The following is an 18,216-nucleotide window of genomic DNA, read 5'->3' on the forward strand; positions in this document are numbered from 1 at the left end:
CCCAGTATATCCTTTGGGCTGGATGTTTTTGGCAGTATGGGGAGGTGGCTTGGCATGTAAAATATGACGAATGGCTAGCCTACCACCTTCCTGCCCACCCCCAACCTGAGCTTGTTAACAAGCCAATTGGCCCAAATGTTATGCTGCCCCGCCATAATATGGTGTGGGCAGACCATCTTTTTAACCAAAATGGTTAGAAGACAGGAATGAAAGGGGGGTGGCTATGTCCTTCATTGGGTGCCGTGTGTGCATGGGAGGCACCCCTCACCCAAAGATGGTGCACCCACTTTGTGCCTTCCCACCTGGCCTCCAAAACCCGATCCCCTCCCTAAGGTGCCCGATCCCTCCTCACCTTAAAACTCAGGGCTTACCTTTGTCCGGGATCCATTGCTCTTCTTCCCAAAGCCTGTTTGCAGTCTTGGCAGTGTTTATTACTGAATTCTGGCGATTTTGGGACTGCTAGAGTTGCCAGCCAATCAAATTAGCTAGCTGCTCTTGAGGATGGGACCTCTTTCTACTGAGGGGTTGAAGTTCCACTCTGCTCGTTTAGGCCTCCCCCAACATGTTATTGCTGCAGAGCGGCCTTTTAAAAAAAAATTTCGGTTTGAAACCAACTTCAGTAATGCTAGGGACAAGCAATAAAATTCCCACCCTCATAAAATTCAGCCCTTTGACACCTTTGTCAATTAAGAATCTATCTAACAGCCTTAAAAATATTCCATGTCCCTGCCTACACAGACTAACTACCCTCAGAAGAAATTTTCTCTCCATCTTAAATGGGAGACTCTTTATTTTTAAATTGTGTCCCTTGTTCTAGTCTCTCCTGTCAGGGGAAACATTATCTCAGCATCACCCTGTCAAGTCCCTTCAGGATTTTATATATTTCAATAAGATCACCTCTCATTCTTCTAAACTTGAATGGATACAGGCCCGACCTGTTCAGCCTTTCCTCTTAGTTTGTTTTGCACATTTTTTCACTGTTTTTCACTCCATTTCATGCTGAAAACTCACACTAACTTTATTTTCCCTAACTGGTACAAATTCCATTATAAGATGACTCAGGTTGGAAAGTTTGGAAAATATGTGCAGCTAGTGGCTTCTTAGCAGGAAAGAAAATTGGATGACCAGTTATTCTAGCCACTGTGATGCATCTAGTTAACTGTTGATTACAGAATAGTATAGAGTTCTAACAGTCCTTCACTCAATTATGCTATCAGCAATTGTAGGCAGGTGCAAGAGAGAATCTTAAAAAGAGGGAAAATAATTCTTAGATGAGGCAGAGCAGTAGTCATTGGGCCAATGTTTCATGCCTTGTACCTTGTCCATTTACACATCCAAGGGGCTTGGCCTAAATAGCCAGGTGGATATGGTACTGGGTTTGTAACCCCAAGATCAAGAGTTCAAATCTCACAATGACAAACTATGAAACAATGTAACCTCATCTGAAACAGATGGAAATGGGTTTGTACTCAAAAGAGTTAAACATCCAAGGAGCTTGGCCTAAATAGCCAAGTGGTTATGGTACTGGGTTTGTAACCCCAAGATCAAGAGTTCAAATCTCACAATGGCAAACTATGAAACAATGTAAATTCATCTGAAACAGATGGAAACAGGTTTACTCAAAAGAGTATCAAGAGTTCAAATCTCACAATGGCAAACTATGAAACAATGTAACTTCATCTGAAACAGATGGAAACAGGTTTACTCAAAAGAGTATCAAGAGTTCAAATCTCACAATGGCAAACTATGAAACAATGTAACTTCATCTGAAACAGATGGAAACGTGTTTGTACTCAAAAGAGTTACAAAGGGAATCAGCCCTAAAAAGGCTTAGCCTAAATAGCCAAGTTGCTATGGTAATGAGCTTGCAACCCCAAGATCAAGAGTTCAAATCTCACAATGGCAAACAATGTAACTTCATCTGAAACAGATGGAAACAGGTTTGTACTCGAAAGAGTTACATCTTCTTAACAGCTTGGCCTAAATAGCCAAGTGGTTATGGTACTGGGTTTGTAACCCCAAGATCAAGAGTTGAAATCTCACAATGTCAAACTATGAAACAACGTAACTTCATCTGAAACAGATGGAAATGGGTTTGTACTCGAAAGAGTTACATCTTGCTTGGCCTAAATAGCCAAGTAGTTATGGTACTGGGTTTGTAACCCCAAGATCAAGAGTTCAAATCTCACAATGGCAAACTATGAAACAATGTAACTTCATCTGAAACAGATGGAAACGGGTTTGTACTCGAAAGAGTTACATGTTCTTAACAGCTTGGCCTAAATAGCTAAGTGGTTATGGTACTGGGTTTGTAACCCCAAGATCAAGAGTTCAAATCTCACAATGGCAAACTATGAAACAATGTAACTTCATCTGAAACAGATGGAAATGGGTTTGTACTCGAAAGAGTTACATGAAGGTGCACAGTGCCGATTATCCACAGTCACTCTCTTCCCAGTTGTTCAGCTTTGAAATTGATTTTGCTTGGCCTAAATAGCCAAGTGGTTATGGTACTGGGTTTATAACCCCAAGATCAAGAGTTCAAATCTCACAATGGCAAACTATGAAACAATGTAACTTCCACAGCCTTTGGAGGTGAGAGTATCAGATTGCTATTTAAAAGATTATCAAGAGTTCAAATCTCACAATGGCAAACTATAAAACAATGTAACTTCATCTGAATAGGAGCAGATGGAAACGTGTTTGTACTCGAAAGAGTTACACATTCAAGGGGCTTGGCCTAAATAGCCAAGTGCTTATGGTACTGGGCTTGTAACCCCAAGATCAAGAGTTCAAATCTCACAATGGCAAACTATGAAACAATGTAACTTCATCTGAATAGGAACAGATGGAAACATGTTTGTACTCGAAGGGGGTGATGTGCCTGCTGATTACAGTAGATTTTTACTGTTGGAAAAATATCTGTCTGTAGAATTTGCAGTAGCTGTTCATTTACACCTGATTGCTCTTAACTGCATTCAAACTCTGAGAGGGGACATTGTGCATTAGAAATTATGTTCAACTGCTTTGAGTAAAGGAAGATTTTCAAAGCATGTACAGTTATCAGAAGGGACTAGTTACAGTTGACTATTTTGCTTTTTTTAGGAAAGTACCACTGTCCAGTGATGTACTCTGTCTTCACAAACAACTCGCACATATTGGCTGTCAAGACTACTGGAAATGTCTATTCATTTGAGGTGGGTAACTCCTGCTTTGATGGACCAGTTCTAAATGACTTCTCTAATCAGCCTGTTGGCTTCTTTTATTGATTGTGTTTGGAGAGAGGTTTTCATCTGATCTTCAGTTTTCTATTTGTGCCAATTAACCAGTTTAAATTTAAACTGAATAACCTGGGTATATCCAGATTATGCGAACAATTCAATTATCACTTATACTGTCTCTACTTCATAGACAGTTTCAGCTCTCACAAGCACTCATATTACAGTAATAGTCAAACTGAATATTGCTAAATAACAACCCTAAGCTACAAAATTAAATACTTGGAGCAATTACATATAATTTTAAGCACTTGTGCTCTGTCTTTTCTCTCTAGACCATTTTCTTCTTCCTCTTTGTTTTAACTTTTGATTTATTTTGCATTTCCACCTATGTCCTCTAATTCTTATTGTTTAAACCCTTTATCACTCCATTTCTTTCTACACACTCAAAACTTCCAACCAAGCAAAAGTTGGGAACTGATATGCTTTTGCCCTTGATATGATTAGATCAATCTTAGAAGCACAGAAAAGCATCGTATTAGGAAAGGCGGCAACATGATGTGTGAATGTATCAATAACCCACTGTGCTGCCCAAGCCAGATAAGTAACAATATCCGTGGAATGGTAAAGGTTAACGATCTGAATCTGTACCGATCTCATTCCCGTCCTAATTTCTCTTTCAATGTGAATCAACTGAACTCTCAACACATGATCATAAATGATCCTCAGAACTTTCCTGTATGCAGTACATGTTTTTTTTCTGTTTTCTCACAATTTTTCCCTTGAGAATATACAGAATATCTCTATCATTTTGATTTGCTGTAACAAGAATGCACACAGTAAAAATGTTGCTTGTAATTCTGAACTACAAAATTTTTTGATCCAAAATACCCTTGTCACTCTCTAAATCCTCTCTACTACATCGCTGTCCTTTTGCATCTTGAAATGTAACAGTACTCAAAATAAAGGCTGCCTAACATTTTTTACAAGGTTTAAATAACTTCAGCTTGTTTAAAAAAAAATGACCTTGAAGTTATCGAGTGCTCAGTTAATAGTGTTCATAGCAACTCACTTTGTGGGGATGCTTGCTGTGAATGGTTTATTTGCCAGTAGACACATATCTGTTCTTTTCATGTACTTTTTGTTTCCTCTGCCAGTGTGTATCGTTCTGAACCTGTCAGAGACCATGAATGTTCGGAGATATCTGAACTGAACACCTAATAATTCACTCTCAGAACTATGCCTCAAGATTTCACATTTTTAGACAAAAACTTTATTGTATGCAAAAAGAAATTAAACAAAGCAAGCACCACTAACTTAACGCTATCGTTTTTAAAGACTTATACTATAAACGCAGTTCTACCCGTTACTTCCACCTCCCCACCCCCCTAGATTTTATTCACGAAAATTTTCTACAGCAGTTTGTGTCCAATCCAACAAGAAAAGACACACTGTTGGACCTGGTTCTTGGAAATGAGGCAGGTCAAGTTGATAAAGTGTCAGTGGGAGCATATTTAGGAGCCAGTGATCATTGTATTGTATGTTTTAGCATGATGATAGAAAAGGACGATAGAGCTCCCTGGATGAAAAAGGAGATTGAAAATAAGATAAAGCAGAAATAGTGTGTTTATGACAGGTGTCAGGTAGAAAATACAATTGAGAACCAAGGGGAATACAGAAGGTTCAGAGGGGAGGTGAAAAAGCATTTAGAGAAACAAAGAGGGATTATGAGAAAAGACTGGCAGCCAAAATAAAGGGGAATCCCAAATTGGCATATAAATAGTAAAAAGGTGGTAAAAGGAGGAGTAGGGCCAATTAGGGACCCAAAAGGGAACTTACACATGGATGAAGCGGCCATGGCTGATGTATTAAATGAATACTTTGCATCCATCGTTACCAAGGAGGTGGATGCTACCAGTCCATGGTGACAGACGAGGAAACCCTGTCACTAAAAATATTCAAAATTAATAAGGAAGAAGTGTTGAATAGACTGTCGGTACTTAAAGTTGACAAGGCACCGGGACCGGATGAGATGCATCTAAGGATATTGAAGGAAGTGAGAGTAGAAATTGCAGGTGCATTGGTCATAATCTTTCAGTCTTCCCTAGACTCAGGAGTGGTGCCAGAGGACTGGAGAATTGCAAACATTATGCCTTGGTTCAAAAAAGTTTGTAAGGGAAAGTCCAGCAATTACAGACCAGTCACTTTAACTTCAGTGTGGGCAAGATTCTAGAAACAATTATTCGGGATAGAATTAGTAGCCACATGGAAAAATATGGGTTGATAAGAAAGAGCCAACATGGATTTCTAAAGGGGAAATCATGTTTAACTGACTTGCTGGAGTTTTTTGGAGAGGTAACAGCAAAGGTCGATGAGGGTAATGCTGTTGATATGGTGTACGTGGACTTTCAAAAGACCCAGTGCCACAACAACAGACTTGTGAGAAAAGTTATTGCTCATAGAATAAAAGGGACAGTAGCAACGTGGATACAAAAGTGGCTGAAAAATAGGAAGCAGAGAGTAATGGTCAATGGATATTTTTTGGGCTAGAGGAAGGTTTGTAGTAGCGTTCCCCAGGGGCCTGTATTGGGACCCTTGCTTTTCCTGATATTAATTATATCAGTATATTAATTATCTAGATCTTGGTGCGCAGGGGACAATTTCAAAGTTTGTGGATGATACAAAGCCTGGGAGTATCGTGAACTACGAGGAGGACGGTTGGAGGAGTGGGCAGAAAGATGGCCGATGAAGTTCAATGCAGAGAAGTGTGAGGTGATGCATTTTGGTTGGAAGAACATGGACAGACAATATAAAAATAAGGGATGAAATTTTGAAGGAGGTGCAGGAGCAGAAAGACTTGGGTGTATATGTGCATAGATCACTGAAGGTGGCAGGACAGGTGGAGAGAGCAGTTAATAAAACATATTGTTATTTTGGGCTTTATTAATAGGGGCATAGAGTACGAGAGCAGGGAAGTTATGCTGAATTTATATAAGACATTCGTTAGACCTCAGCTGGAATATTGTGTACATTTCTGGGCACCATATTATAGGAAGGATGTGAACACATTGGGGAGAGTGCAGAAGAGGTTTACAAGAATGGTTTCAGGGATGAGAAACTCCAGCTATGAGGATAGATTGAGAGATTAGGACTGTTATCTTTGGAGTGAAGAAGGCTAAGATGAGATTTGATAGAGATGCTCAAAGTTATGAGGGGGCTGGACAGATTAGGTAGGGAGAAGCTGTTCCCACTCGTAAAAGGATTAAGAACGAGAGGGCATAGATTTAAAGTGATTTGCAAAAGAAGCGTGATGTGAGAAAATCTTTTGGGTCTGGAATGCAGTGCATGGAAGTGTGGTGGAGGCAGGTTTAGTTGAGGCATTAAGGAGGGCATTAGATAATTACTTAAATGGAAACAATGTGCAAGGGTACGGGGAAAAGGCAGGGCAATGGCACTAAGTCATAATGCTCATTTGGAGAGCTGGTGCAGACATGATGGGCCGAATTGCCTCTTTGTGTGCCGTTAAAATTCTGGGATTCTGAGATCAGGCCTATGCTCTTTGGGGTTTAGAAGAATGAGAAGTGATCTTATTCAAACATATAAGATTTTGAGGGGGCTTGACAAGGTAGATGCTGAGAGAATGATTTCCCTCATGGGGCAATCTAGAACAAGGGGACACAGTTTCAAAATAAGGGTGTCTCCCATTTAAGACTGAGGTGAGGAGGAATTTCTTCTCTTACAGGGTTGTTAATCTTTGGAATTCCCTACCCCAGAGAGCAGTGGAGGATCAGTTATTGAATGTATTCCTGGCTGGGTTAGACAGATTTTTGCTCTACAAAGGAATTGAGGGTTATGGGGGATGGTGGTAAGACAGGATATGGAATTAAGGCCACAATCAGATCGGCCACGATCTTATTGAATTGTGGAGCAGCTCGAGGGGTCTACTTCTGTCCCTATTTCTTACGTTCTTATGTTAGGTATTTGTGGAGCTAGACATTAGCATTATCACTGCCTTCAGAAAAGGATAGGATAAGGGCTGAAAAATTAGTCACATACTCTTTGTTCTGAAAATGTTACCACATGTTTAATATAACAGTCTAGCATTTCATTGATATGGAATCATAGAACTTATAGCACAGAAGGAGGCAATTCAGCCCACTGTGCCTGTGCTGGACTCTTTGAAAGAGTTGTGCTTAGTCCCACACCCTATGCTTTGTATGTTATCTTGTAAGTTCACCCTCAAAAAACTGTACAACTTCCTTTTGAAATTACTTATGGAATTAGCTTCCATCATCTTTCCATTAGAGAATTCCACATCCCATCACTCTGAGTGAAACAATTTCTCTTTCAACTTCTCTCTGGATCTTTTGTCAATGATTATTTTAAATCTATGACTCCTGGTTATTGACCCACTCGGGTCAATAGAGGAAGTAGTTCTTCTCTATCCATTCTATCCAAACCATTCTCATCTTGAAAAAACCTCTGTTAGGTCACTTCTTAATCTCCTCTGTTCCAAGGAGAACAGTCTTAACTTTTCCAACCTCCCCTCATAATTGATGTCCTTCATTCCTGGTAACATCTGGTAAACTTCCTCGGCAATCTTTCTAATGTCTTTATATCTTCCCTGAGTGTGAAGTCTAGAATTGTCCACAGTACTCCAGTTCATGTCTAATAAGTGCTTTATCAAATTCCAGCATGGCCTTTTTGCTTTTATGTTCTATGCCCCTATTTGTAAATGCAAGTAATCATCTGCTTTTTTTACCCACCTTATTGATCTTCCATGTCATCTTTAAGGCTCACCTATTCTTTTTTAAAGTTGTGTTATTTAAAGTGTTTTTCCACATTGGTCCTCTCAAAATATAGCACTTCACACTCCTCCACATTGAGCTCCATCAGCCATGCCTACAGCTATTCTCAACACTGTCTGCTACTTTGCCAAGTTGCTTATCATCTTTAAATTTTATAATGGTGTAGGATGTTTATTAAAAGATTAATGGACCCAAAGCTAAACGCTTTGGAATACCATTACAAACCACCTCCCAATCTGAAAAAAATCCATCTACCAGGGCACTTTGCTTCCTATCACGGAGCCAGTTTTGTGTTTATGTCCCCTGCATTCCCCTTAATTCCATCTTTTTAAGAAGTCTCTTGTGTGGCGCTTTGTTGAATGCCTTCTGAACGCCTATACATACAACATCTAGTGCAGCACTTTGATCAACCTTCTCTGGTATGTTTTTGTTTCTGTTGGACTGTTGTAAAGAACATGTCTTTTCATTTTCTATTGGACCGTGGATTGGAATTGCAGTGGCTGCAGTTTGAAAAACATGTCCACTGGAACAAGATGAGAGATATGTACAATGTTGCAGCCTGAAACAGAGTGTGCCATTAAAGACAGGCTGGTGTCGGAAAGGAGTCCTGGACCAAGGGAGCTGCCTGGCAACAACGTTTTAATTGGCTCCCGACCAGGTGGCCAGGGTTTTGTGTGAGGGCAGTGGGCAGAATAGCTCCTAGCCTGAAAGAGAAAAAACCTAAAATCTCTTGCTCCTGTGTGTAGAAGATTCTAGTAATTCCTCCATAAAAACTAGCTGGCTTTTTCCCGTCATATCTCTATAACCTGCCCTCTCTCTGAAAACCCCCATCTAGAGGCAAAGGGAAAAGCCACTTAGAGATATTGAAAAGCAAATGCTCAACCAGTGAACTAAATATTGAAAATGCTGGAACACCATCTCATGTCATCAACAAGAACTTAAAGGAATTTGGAAGACATTGATCAAAATCAACCCATCGAATCCTGTACTTTGGAATTGATGCTATTGAGCTGTTTTATCCCACCCATAAAATACATGATTTGTGTGTCATGTGTGTGTTGTGTGTGTGGATTTAAGTAGGGGGGTACAGTTTAAGTTATAGAGTTAGAAGTTAGCAGTTAATATTTGTTTCTTTTGCCATTAGTTAAAGACAATTTGTTCAATAAACAGTTATATACTTAATGAATTTACAAAGCTGGTGCTCATTTTCTGTCAACCTAAATTAAACAATTAGATAGAATTGGGACAATCTGGTGGTTTAGTCAAACTTTTCATATTTGTCACAGCTCGGGGAACAGTGGGGCTTGATATTACAGCACACTATCCCTGGTGAGTTGTGGCAGTTACTTCTTCAAAGAATTCAGTCAGGCTAATCAGATGTGATTTGCCTTCAACAACAAATCAATGCTGACCTCCCTAGATTAGCCCATGCCTTTTCAGTGAAAGTATATTTCATCTTTGACGATGGTTTCCAATAACTTGCACACCACTGATATTAGACTGACTAGCTTATAGTTTCCTGGTTTAACCCTCTTTATACAACATTAGTAACTCTTAAGTTCTCTGGCAGTGGTCATGTGTACAACGATGTTTGAAATATTATAATGATTGCCTCAGCACCCTAGACTGCATTCCATTCTGGTGACTTACAAATTTTCAGTTATGCTAATCTTTTTAGTACATCTTCTCTCTATTATTATCCTTCTCTCTCCTCTTTAGTGTAACCTTTACTTCATACTCCTTTGTGAAGACAGATGCAAAGTATTCATTTCATACTTCAGCCGTGCCTTCTGCTCCAGTAAAAAAATTCCCTTTGGGTCCTTAATAGGCCCAAAGTTTTCCCTAGCTAACTGCTTACATTTTATATGTTTGTAAAATGTCTTTGGGTTTAATTTATTGTTGCCTGCTTATCTGTTCTCTTAACCTCACTTTGCCTCCCATATTCACTTTTTTCACTTCACTCCTGTACTTTCCATAATCTTCCTGGTTATTACTGATTCTTGCTCCTGATATTAGTCATTAGCCTCCTTTTCTGTTTTGTTTTTAACTTTTATTTTCATTGTTATCCAGGGCACATTAGCTTTGAATGCTCAATCCTTTCCCTTTTAAGGAATATTCCTAGTTTGTACCTGAACTATTTCTTCCCTGAATGCCTTCCATTTCTCCTTTACAGCTTTACCCTGAAATTGCCTTATTCAATTTACCTGTGGAAGGTCCCTTGCTAAATCACTGAAATTAGCTTTTCCCCATTTGAGTATTTTTGCCTTTTGATATTTTTCTTTCCATAGTTGCTCTAAACTGAATTATTTTGTGGTTACTGTTAGCAAGATGATCCACTTGAACACACTCCATTTGCCCTGTTCATTTCTCAGAACCGGATTTGACGCTACTTCCTTCCTTGTTAAACTGGAGACATATTGATTGAGAAATTTCTTCTGCTTACGTTTCAGAAATTCCTCTCCTTCCCTACCCATTGCATCATATTTTTCCCAGTCTACAATAGAGACTCCCAGTATCACTACACTGTTTTTGTACTCACCTTTGAAATTTACCAACACGTTTGCTCGTCTGCCTCCTCCTCACTGTTTGGAGCTCTATATGAAACAAATTCTAATGACACAGCTGCCCCTCTCTTCCTCCCTTCCTTAACTCAAGCAAAATAGATTCAGTCTTAGAAGCATCTAGAATATTTGTTCTATTCTAAATAATGGAACTAAAATCCACAATTTTTATACAAATCTTTTAATTCTGTTTGGAATAGGTTGTTATTTTTAGGAAACTGTTCTATGTATCTTACAGGACAATAGAGCACTGTTTGCATGCTTCTGTATGTTTCCTCACCATTTATACCTATGTTGGGAAACATCAACAGACGTAATCTTTGGAATAAATAGCTGGAAGATGATTTGTTCTCCACACCCCTACCCCACCCCTTCACAACTCTCATCATTGTAAGTGACATATTAGACTGTGCTTTTATGTCTGAATGACCCATTGAGGTATTGATGTGACAACATAAACTACAGTAGTGATCCTTTGGTGGTAGTGATAGCGTTTGTGCGTTTGCAATATTTCCACAGGCCAACAAATGTTGTGCTAGACAGTAACAGATGGCAAACTTTGTGCTAGCATCCTTTGGTTTGAACTAAGGTGTTATTCTACAGCAATATTTAAACATACTGTGTTTGCACGGGAATGGCAAATCCTGTGCATATCATAGAATTGCTAGTGCTATTATTTACTAAATGTCCTTGTAATAGTCTTAAGTTAAGTCTCCATACCCTCCTCCAGCCAGTGATTATCAGGTGAATAGTATGATAACTTGTTAAGGTAATCAGTCCTCACTCATTGGCCAAGCTGAGAAAGACAGAGCGAAGCGAACCCACAACCAATCAGATCTAAGCTCTGCAGTCCTGCCGCACCCAGTCATGAATGGTGGTGGACAATTAAACAACTCACTGGAGGAGGAGGCCCCATCAGTATCCACATGCTCAATGATGGAGGAGCCCAGCACAGCAGTGCAAAAAATAAGGCTGAAGCATTCGCAACTATCTTCAGCCAGAAGTGCTGAGCGGATGATCCATCTTGGCCTCCTCTGGAGGTCCCCAGCATCACAGATGCCAGTGTTCGGCCAATTTGATTCACTCCACATGATTATCAAGAAACAGCTGAAGGCACTGGATACTGCGAAGGCTATGGGCCCTGACAATATTCCGGTAATAGTACTGAAGACCTTGAGCTCCAGAACTTGCTGCGCCCCCAGCCAAGCTGGCTCAGTACAGCTACCACACAGACATCTACCCAGCTATGTGGAAAATTGCTCAGGTATGTCCTGTACACAAAAAGAAGGACAAATCCAACCTGGCCAATTACCGCCCCATCAGTAAAGTAATGGAAGGGGCCATCAACAGTGCTATCAAACAGCACTTGCTTAGCAATAACCTGCTCACTGATGCCCAGTTTGAATTCCGCCAGAGCCACTCAGCTCCTGACCTCATTACAGCCTTGGTTCAAACATGGACAAAAGAGCTGAACTCCCGAGGTGAGATGAGAGTGACTGCCCTTGACATCAAGGCAGCATTTGACCAAGTGTGGCATCAAGGAGCCCTAGCAAAACTGGAGTCAGTGTGAATCAGGAGGAATCTCTTTGCTGGTTGGAGTCATACCTAGCACAAAGAAAGATGGTTGTAGTTGTTGGAGGTCAGTCATCTCAGCTCCAGGATGTCACTGCAGGAGTTCTTCAGGATAGTGTCCTTGGTCCAACCATCTTCAGCTGCTTCATCAATGACCTTCCTGCCATCATAAGATCAGAAGTGGCGATGTTCACTGACGATTGCATAATGTTCGGCACCATTCGCAACTCCTCAGATACTGAAGCAGTTCATGTTCAAATGAAGCAAGACCTGGACAATATCCAGGCTTGGGCTGACAAGTGGCAAGTAACATTCATGCCACACAAGTGTCAGGCAATGACCATCTCCAACAAGAGAAAATTCAACCAACTCCCCTTGATGTTCAGTGGCATTACCATCACTGAATCTCCACTATCAACATCCTGGAGGTTACCATTGACCAGAAACTGAACTGGGCTAGCCAAATAAATACTGTGGCTACAAGAGCAATTCAGAGGCTGGAAATAGTGCCACAAGTAACTCACCTCCTGACTCCCCACTTGCCTGGATGAGTGCAGCTCCCACAGCACTCATGAAGCTGGACCCCATCCAGGACAAAGCAGTCCGCTTGATTGGCACCACATCTACAAACATTTACTCCCTTCACCACCAACGCATAGTAGCAGCAGCATGAACCATCTACAAGATGCACTGCAGGAATTCACCAAGGCTCCTTCGACAGCATCTTACAAACTCATGGCCACTACCACCTAGAAGGATAAGGGCAGCAGATAGATGGGAACACCCACCACCTGGAAGTTCCTCTCCAAGTCACTCACCATCCTGACTTGGAAATATATCGCCATTCCTTCACTATCGCTGGGTCAAAATCCTGGAACTCCCTTCCTAACAGCACTGTTAGTGTACCTACACCTCATGAACTGCAGTGGTTCAAGAAGGCAGCTCACCACCACCTTCTCAAGGGCAACTAGGGTTGGGCAATAAATGCTGGCCCAACCAGCAAAGCCCACATCCTATGAATGAATAGTTTAAAAAAAAGTTTCAGGTTTTCAGTGCAATCCATTGGAAGCAATAGATTAGACAGTGTTATGTAAAATGAGCCAGAGGACTTCATTGTGAAAATACCAGGAAGTTTGATTATAGGCTTGGGTTGTGAGCTGTGCCAAATTATTACTAGGGAGAGTAGACTTTCAATAGGGTTAGAGTTCAGAATGGCCATGCAGATTATTTTCTGTGACAGGAGGCAGGGCGCAGAGATTATCGATTTTTTTTTAACACAGGTAACAGATTCTATCCTGAACCTGGATGTAAAACAAAATTGAAAGAAACAAGGGGATGAATTTTACAGGAGGACGGATTATCCGCCCACCAATTAAAAATTGGTCAGCGCCTCACCGGTGTGAAATCTGGCTGCTCTGCAGTGATAGTACAAGGGGGAGCCCTAACTAAAGCAGATTGGGACATCCACCCCTCAGGAACAGGAATTCCCATCCTACAGAGCTGCTGGCTAGCCTGATTGCCTGGCAGCTCTATAGTACCAGCAGCGCCAGAAGACACTGGTAGCCACTGATGGGACTACAACCTGTCCCAACAAAGAAGTGAAGATGTCCCCTGGGCTTCAGTTAAGTTCCAGGATTTTGGGTGGACATGGCTGGGAAGTCCCTAGCGATAGGGGATGTTGAGGAGATGTGTCCGCTTTGCTTCTGCGTTCCTTTGCAGACCGAAACACTGCAATAGAAATGGAATGAGGCCCTTAATTATCAGTTAATTGTCCACTTAAGGCCTCAATAGGCTCAAGGTTGAGTGGACTGCTGATGCCTTAGCTGCCCCGTATAATATGGGGGGAAGGCGGCCGGTTGGCCACCTGCTTCATTTTACAAGCCACCTGGCCTTCAAATACGCTGGTGGTGGAGGCCTTATAATTCACCCAAAGGAGGTCCTGTCATTGATGTAATTCTGCAGTGATTATCGACACAAAGAAAAAAGATTTAAGTTATTTGAAGGCAGCTGTGGTTTGGTGAGATGCATATGAGTGTTCTTGGTTTCTCATGGTTGATAACAATGAGAAACTTGACATTCTGGTTTTTGATCCTGGAGTTTATAAAAGAAGCTTGCTTTTTAACTGAACCTAACATCATCTGATTACAAACTTGACAGCAGGAAATTCTAAAGAAATTTTAAAGAAGTTTCTTTTGAATTATTCCTTTTAAAATTACTGTAGCAAAGCTTGTGTTCAGGCAGTGTTTGACTCGTGTTACAGACACGAGTTAGAGAGAACTGAAACCCCTGTTCTCTTCCTTTACTGTCTGTAATCAGTGTGTTTTTAAAAAGGAAGATGTGTAAGTTTCTTAACCTGAGTGTGTGGACAATTTAAATAACCAGCGGCAAACTTTTCTCTGGTTTAAATAAAGAGGATTATTTATTCGAGCATTCACCCTGAAAATCTAACGCTACGTCACTCGCTCACACTCTCTCTCAAACCCACTCACACTCTCACATGCACACATACTCCCACTCTCTCCCTTTCTCTATCTCTCAAGGAAAATACAGTTGCAGGAAATAGTGCACTCTTACGAGTTATAAACAAAAGAATAGTTTGTAATTCATGTGATTGTCTTGTCTTGGAAAAGTCACAGTGCAGGTCCGATGAAGAAGAGGATTTTTACACCTGAAGTAGTGTTAGATGAATTCACATCATCATCACATCACAGAATCGCAGTGCAGAAGAAGCCCTTCGGCCCATCGAATCTGCACATGAGAAACACCTGACCTACCTACCTAATCCCATTTAACAGCATTTGGCCCATAGCCTTGAATGTTATGACGTGCCAAGTGCTCATCCAGGTACTTTTTAAAGGATGTGAGGCAACCCGCCTCCACCACCCTCCCAGGCAGCGCATTCCAGACCATCACCACCCTCTGGAAAAAAATTTTTCCTCACATCCCCCCCTAAGATGTCCATAGATCTCTGAAGGTGGAGGGGCACGTTAGTGGGGTGGTGAAAAAGGCATATGGGACACTTGCCTTTATCAATCGAGGCTTAGATTACAAAAGTAAGGAGGTCATGTTGGAGTTGTATAGGACCTTGGTGAGGCCACAGCTGGAGTACTGTGTGCAGTTTTGGTCACCACATTATAGGAAGGATATGATTGCACTGGAAGGGGTGCAGAGGAGATTCACCAGGCTGTTGCCTGGGATGAAACATTTAAGTTATGAAGAGAGGTTGGATAGACTTGGGTTGTTTTCATTGGAGCAGAGAAGACTGAGGGGTGACCTGAGGTGTACAAGATTGAGGGGCATGGACAGGGTGGATAGGGAGCAGCTATTCCCCTTAGTTGAAGGGTCAGTCACAAGGGGGCATAAGTTCAAGGTGAGGGTTCAATAGCTGAAATCATATACCGGAGTTGTTGCAAGATTCTCTCGAAAGGGTGGACTTTCTGCAGGTCACAGAGTTAATTACTTGTAGTCTTGTTATCAGGAGGTCGGTTTGCTGTGTTGGTGGATGCTGTTAGTCTCCAGCTCCTAAAGCATAGGTATTGCTGCCCCTTCTGCTGCTGTTTCTGCAGTTGTGTGTTTGTGCAGAAAGCATTTAAAGATTTAAATAGGAAGATAAACTTATTTGCTTTATCATATGGTTTCTCACAGCTCCCTTCCGAATATGTGGTTAGGTTTAAGCTGATTAGCCACAACCTGAATTATTGTTTGCAGACATACACCATTTTGGTTTCAAAATGACCCATTCAAATCAGGAAATAACTTTTTGAATGGTTTCAGAAGACGGATAGTGACATCTCTAGTCTAGAATGTGTTCTTTTGTCCTTTCGAAGCAGTGTGGCAGTTTTTGAATCTATGGGCATAGTCAGGTGACCCTCAGTGGCCATCTTTTGCAGCCCATCATTGGTCCATTTAAGAAAGAAAAGTCAGTTCCAGAAGATTCCACATGGAGTACAGTTTATGCTTTAAAAGTTATCAATATGACATGCCTTTACTGGACATGTTACTCAGCATACACCGACCAAAGAATTGACTCCTTCATAATTGCTAGGTGAAAAGACAACTGCCTGATTTTAGCTCAATCTAAGCTCATGGAACAGCACCTCATGTTTCAATTAGGCACTTTACAGCCTTCTGGACTCGACATTGTGTTCAACAGTTTCAAACCATAACCTCTGCCCCCCTTTTGTTTCCTTTATGTTTGCAGGGTTTGATCATATTCTTGTTTTTCTCATTTTGCTTTCAGATGGCAGCTGTTTGATATTGTGCCATTTGCAACTCCTTGAGACATATCTTCTGTTTATTTACTTGTCCCATTACCACTTCCTTTGGCCTTGCACCATTAACCCTTTTGTCATTTAATTTCTCTTGCCTTCCACCCTATCACAGACATTCCCTTTTATTCTTTTTCCTGCCTTTCCCTTTGCTTAAAACCTATTTCTAACTTTTCCCAGTTCTGATGAAAGGTAATTAACCTGAAACATTAACTCTGTTTCTCTCTCCATAGATGTTGCCTGGCCTCTTGAGAAACTCTAGCATTTTCTGTTTTTATTTCAGATTTCTGGCATCTGCAAAATTTTACTTTCTCGTTTGGTAGTACAGAACTTGAGTAATGCTGCAAGAAAAGACATTTTTTGTTGAAGCTTTTCATCTTACACTCATAGGGCAGTTCGCAAGAAAATATCAATGTCAGGAGAAACAACTTATTTATACTATATGAAAAAAGAGTGCTGATTGGTTGGCAAGCGAACTCTGATTGCAGAGGTGTTGCCATGGAAAATGCAACAGTTGATGGTGACTGACAGTTAACTGTCAAGCATTGTTTGAAATTTAAACCAGGCATCTTGACTCTGGCCAAGATATTGCCCTGGGGAATGAACCAGCAAATGGCTGTCACTTATTTTGTTTAGCTGAAACAGGCGCAATATGTGTGCATGTTTTTTCTGTCTGCAAAGAACAGGGCCCTGTGTATTAATATATGTAGCTTTCAATACAGGTAAATGCGCCACACTGCGAGCTCGACTGACAATCTTAAATTGGTTATCAGCATATTTCTTAGCAGACTGAAGATTATTGGTCAATATGTGCTTGGGACTCTTACAGTTCCACATGCTGTAAGATTGGCCTTATCGGCAATCTCATAAATACAGCTCGAACTATTTGCTCACCATGCAAGCTTGATGCTGAAGTAGGGCGCATCAAAGACATTCTGCGGTCATAGCTATCCTAATCAGATCATTTCAACGCTGTATTTTACGCAAACTCATGAATGGGCCCAAGGCCCTCACTTTTGGCCTTGAAAAGTGCCCAGTCTACCTCAGTTTACCCTGGAAGGGCAAGCTATCTCAAAAATTTGAGCAACAGGTGAAGCTAACTGTTTCACGCTACTATGTATTAGCAACAGGAATGGTATTCGCCAGTAACAGGATGCTGTCATCAAGCCAAAAAGATGTTCTGCCTATCACACAAATGAGTAATGTGGTGTATGAATTTCAGTGCTGGTATGATGCTAGATATGTAGGCTGTATGTCCCGAATGCTGGCACATCATATCAAACAGCATATCCCTTCCTGCCGTTCACAATGGACAAGGTACATATCCAACCAGCCTGTGCTTGCAAAACTCAAAACAAGTGTCTAACATTAGTTGTGATTCTGCGATTGGAGAACATTTGCTAAATAGTCCTTGGGTATGCTAAGAATTACATTGACAACCAATTTAAGATTGTTGGTCGGGCCCGCAGTGTGGCGCATTTACCTATACTGGAAGCGACATATACCAATATACAGGGCCCTGTTCTTTGCAGACAGAAAGAACATGTACACATATTGTGCCTGTTCCAGCTAAACAAAATAAGTGACAGCCATTCACTGTTTAATTTCCCAGTGCAATGTCTTGACCAATCAGAGCCAAGCTGCCTGGTTTAAATTTCAAACAATGCTTGGCAGTTAACTGTCAGTCACTATTTCTGGTGCATTCTCCATGGCTATGCCTCTACCAATCAGAGTCCTCTTGCGAACCAATTAGCACACTCTTCTCATACAGTATAAATATGTTGTTTCT

General features: G+C 41.0%; 1 protein-coding gene across 1 annotated transcript in view; it reads left to right on the top strand.

Annotated features, from left to right (window-relative positions):
• Positions 1-18,216, top strand: part of ppil2 (peptidylprolyl isomerase (cyclophilin)-like 2) — a 415,520-nt gene that overhangs the window by 109,573 nt on the left and 287,731 nt on the right. Inside the window, exon 7 of the mRNA XM_041202829.1 lies at positions 3,106-3,197. Within this exon, the coding sequence (XP_041058763.1) occupies positions 3,106-3,197 (92 nt within the window). The remainder of the gene's footprint in view (positions 1-3,105; positions 3,198-18,216) is intronic.

Source organism: Carcharodon carcharias, chromosome 13 (genome assembly GCF_017639515.1).
Source record: "Carcharodon carcharias isolate sCarCar2 chromosome 13, sCarCar2.pri, whole genome shotgun sequence".
Lineage (NCBI taxonomy): Eukaryota > Metazoa > Chordata > Chondrichthyes > Lamniformes > Lamnidae > Carcharodon > Carcharodon carcharias.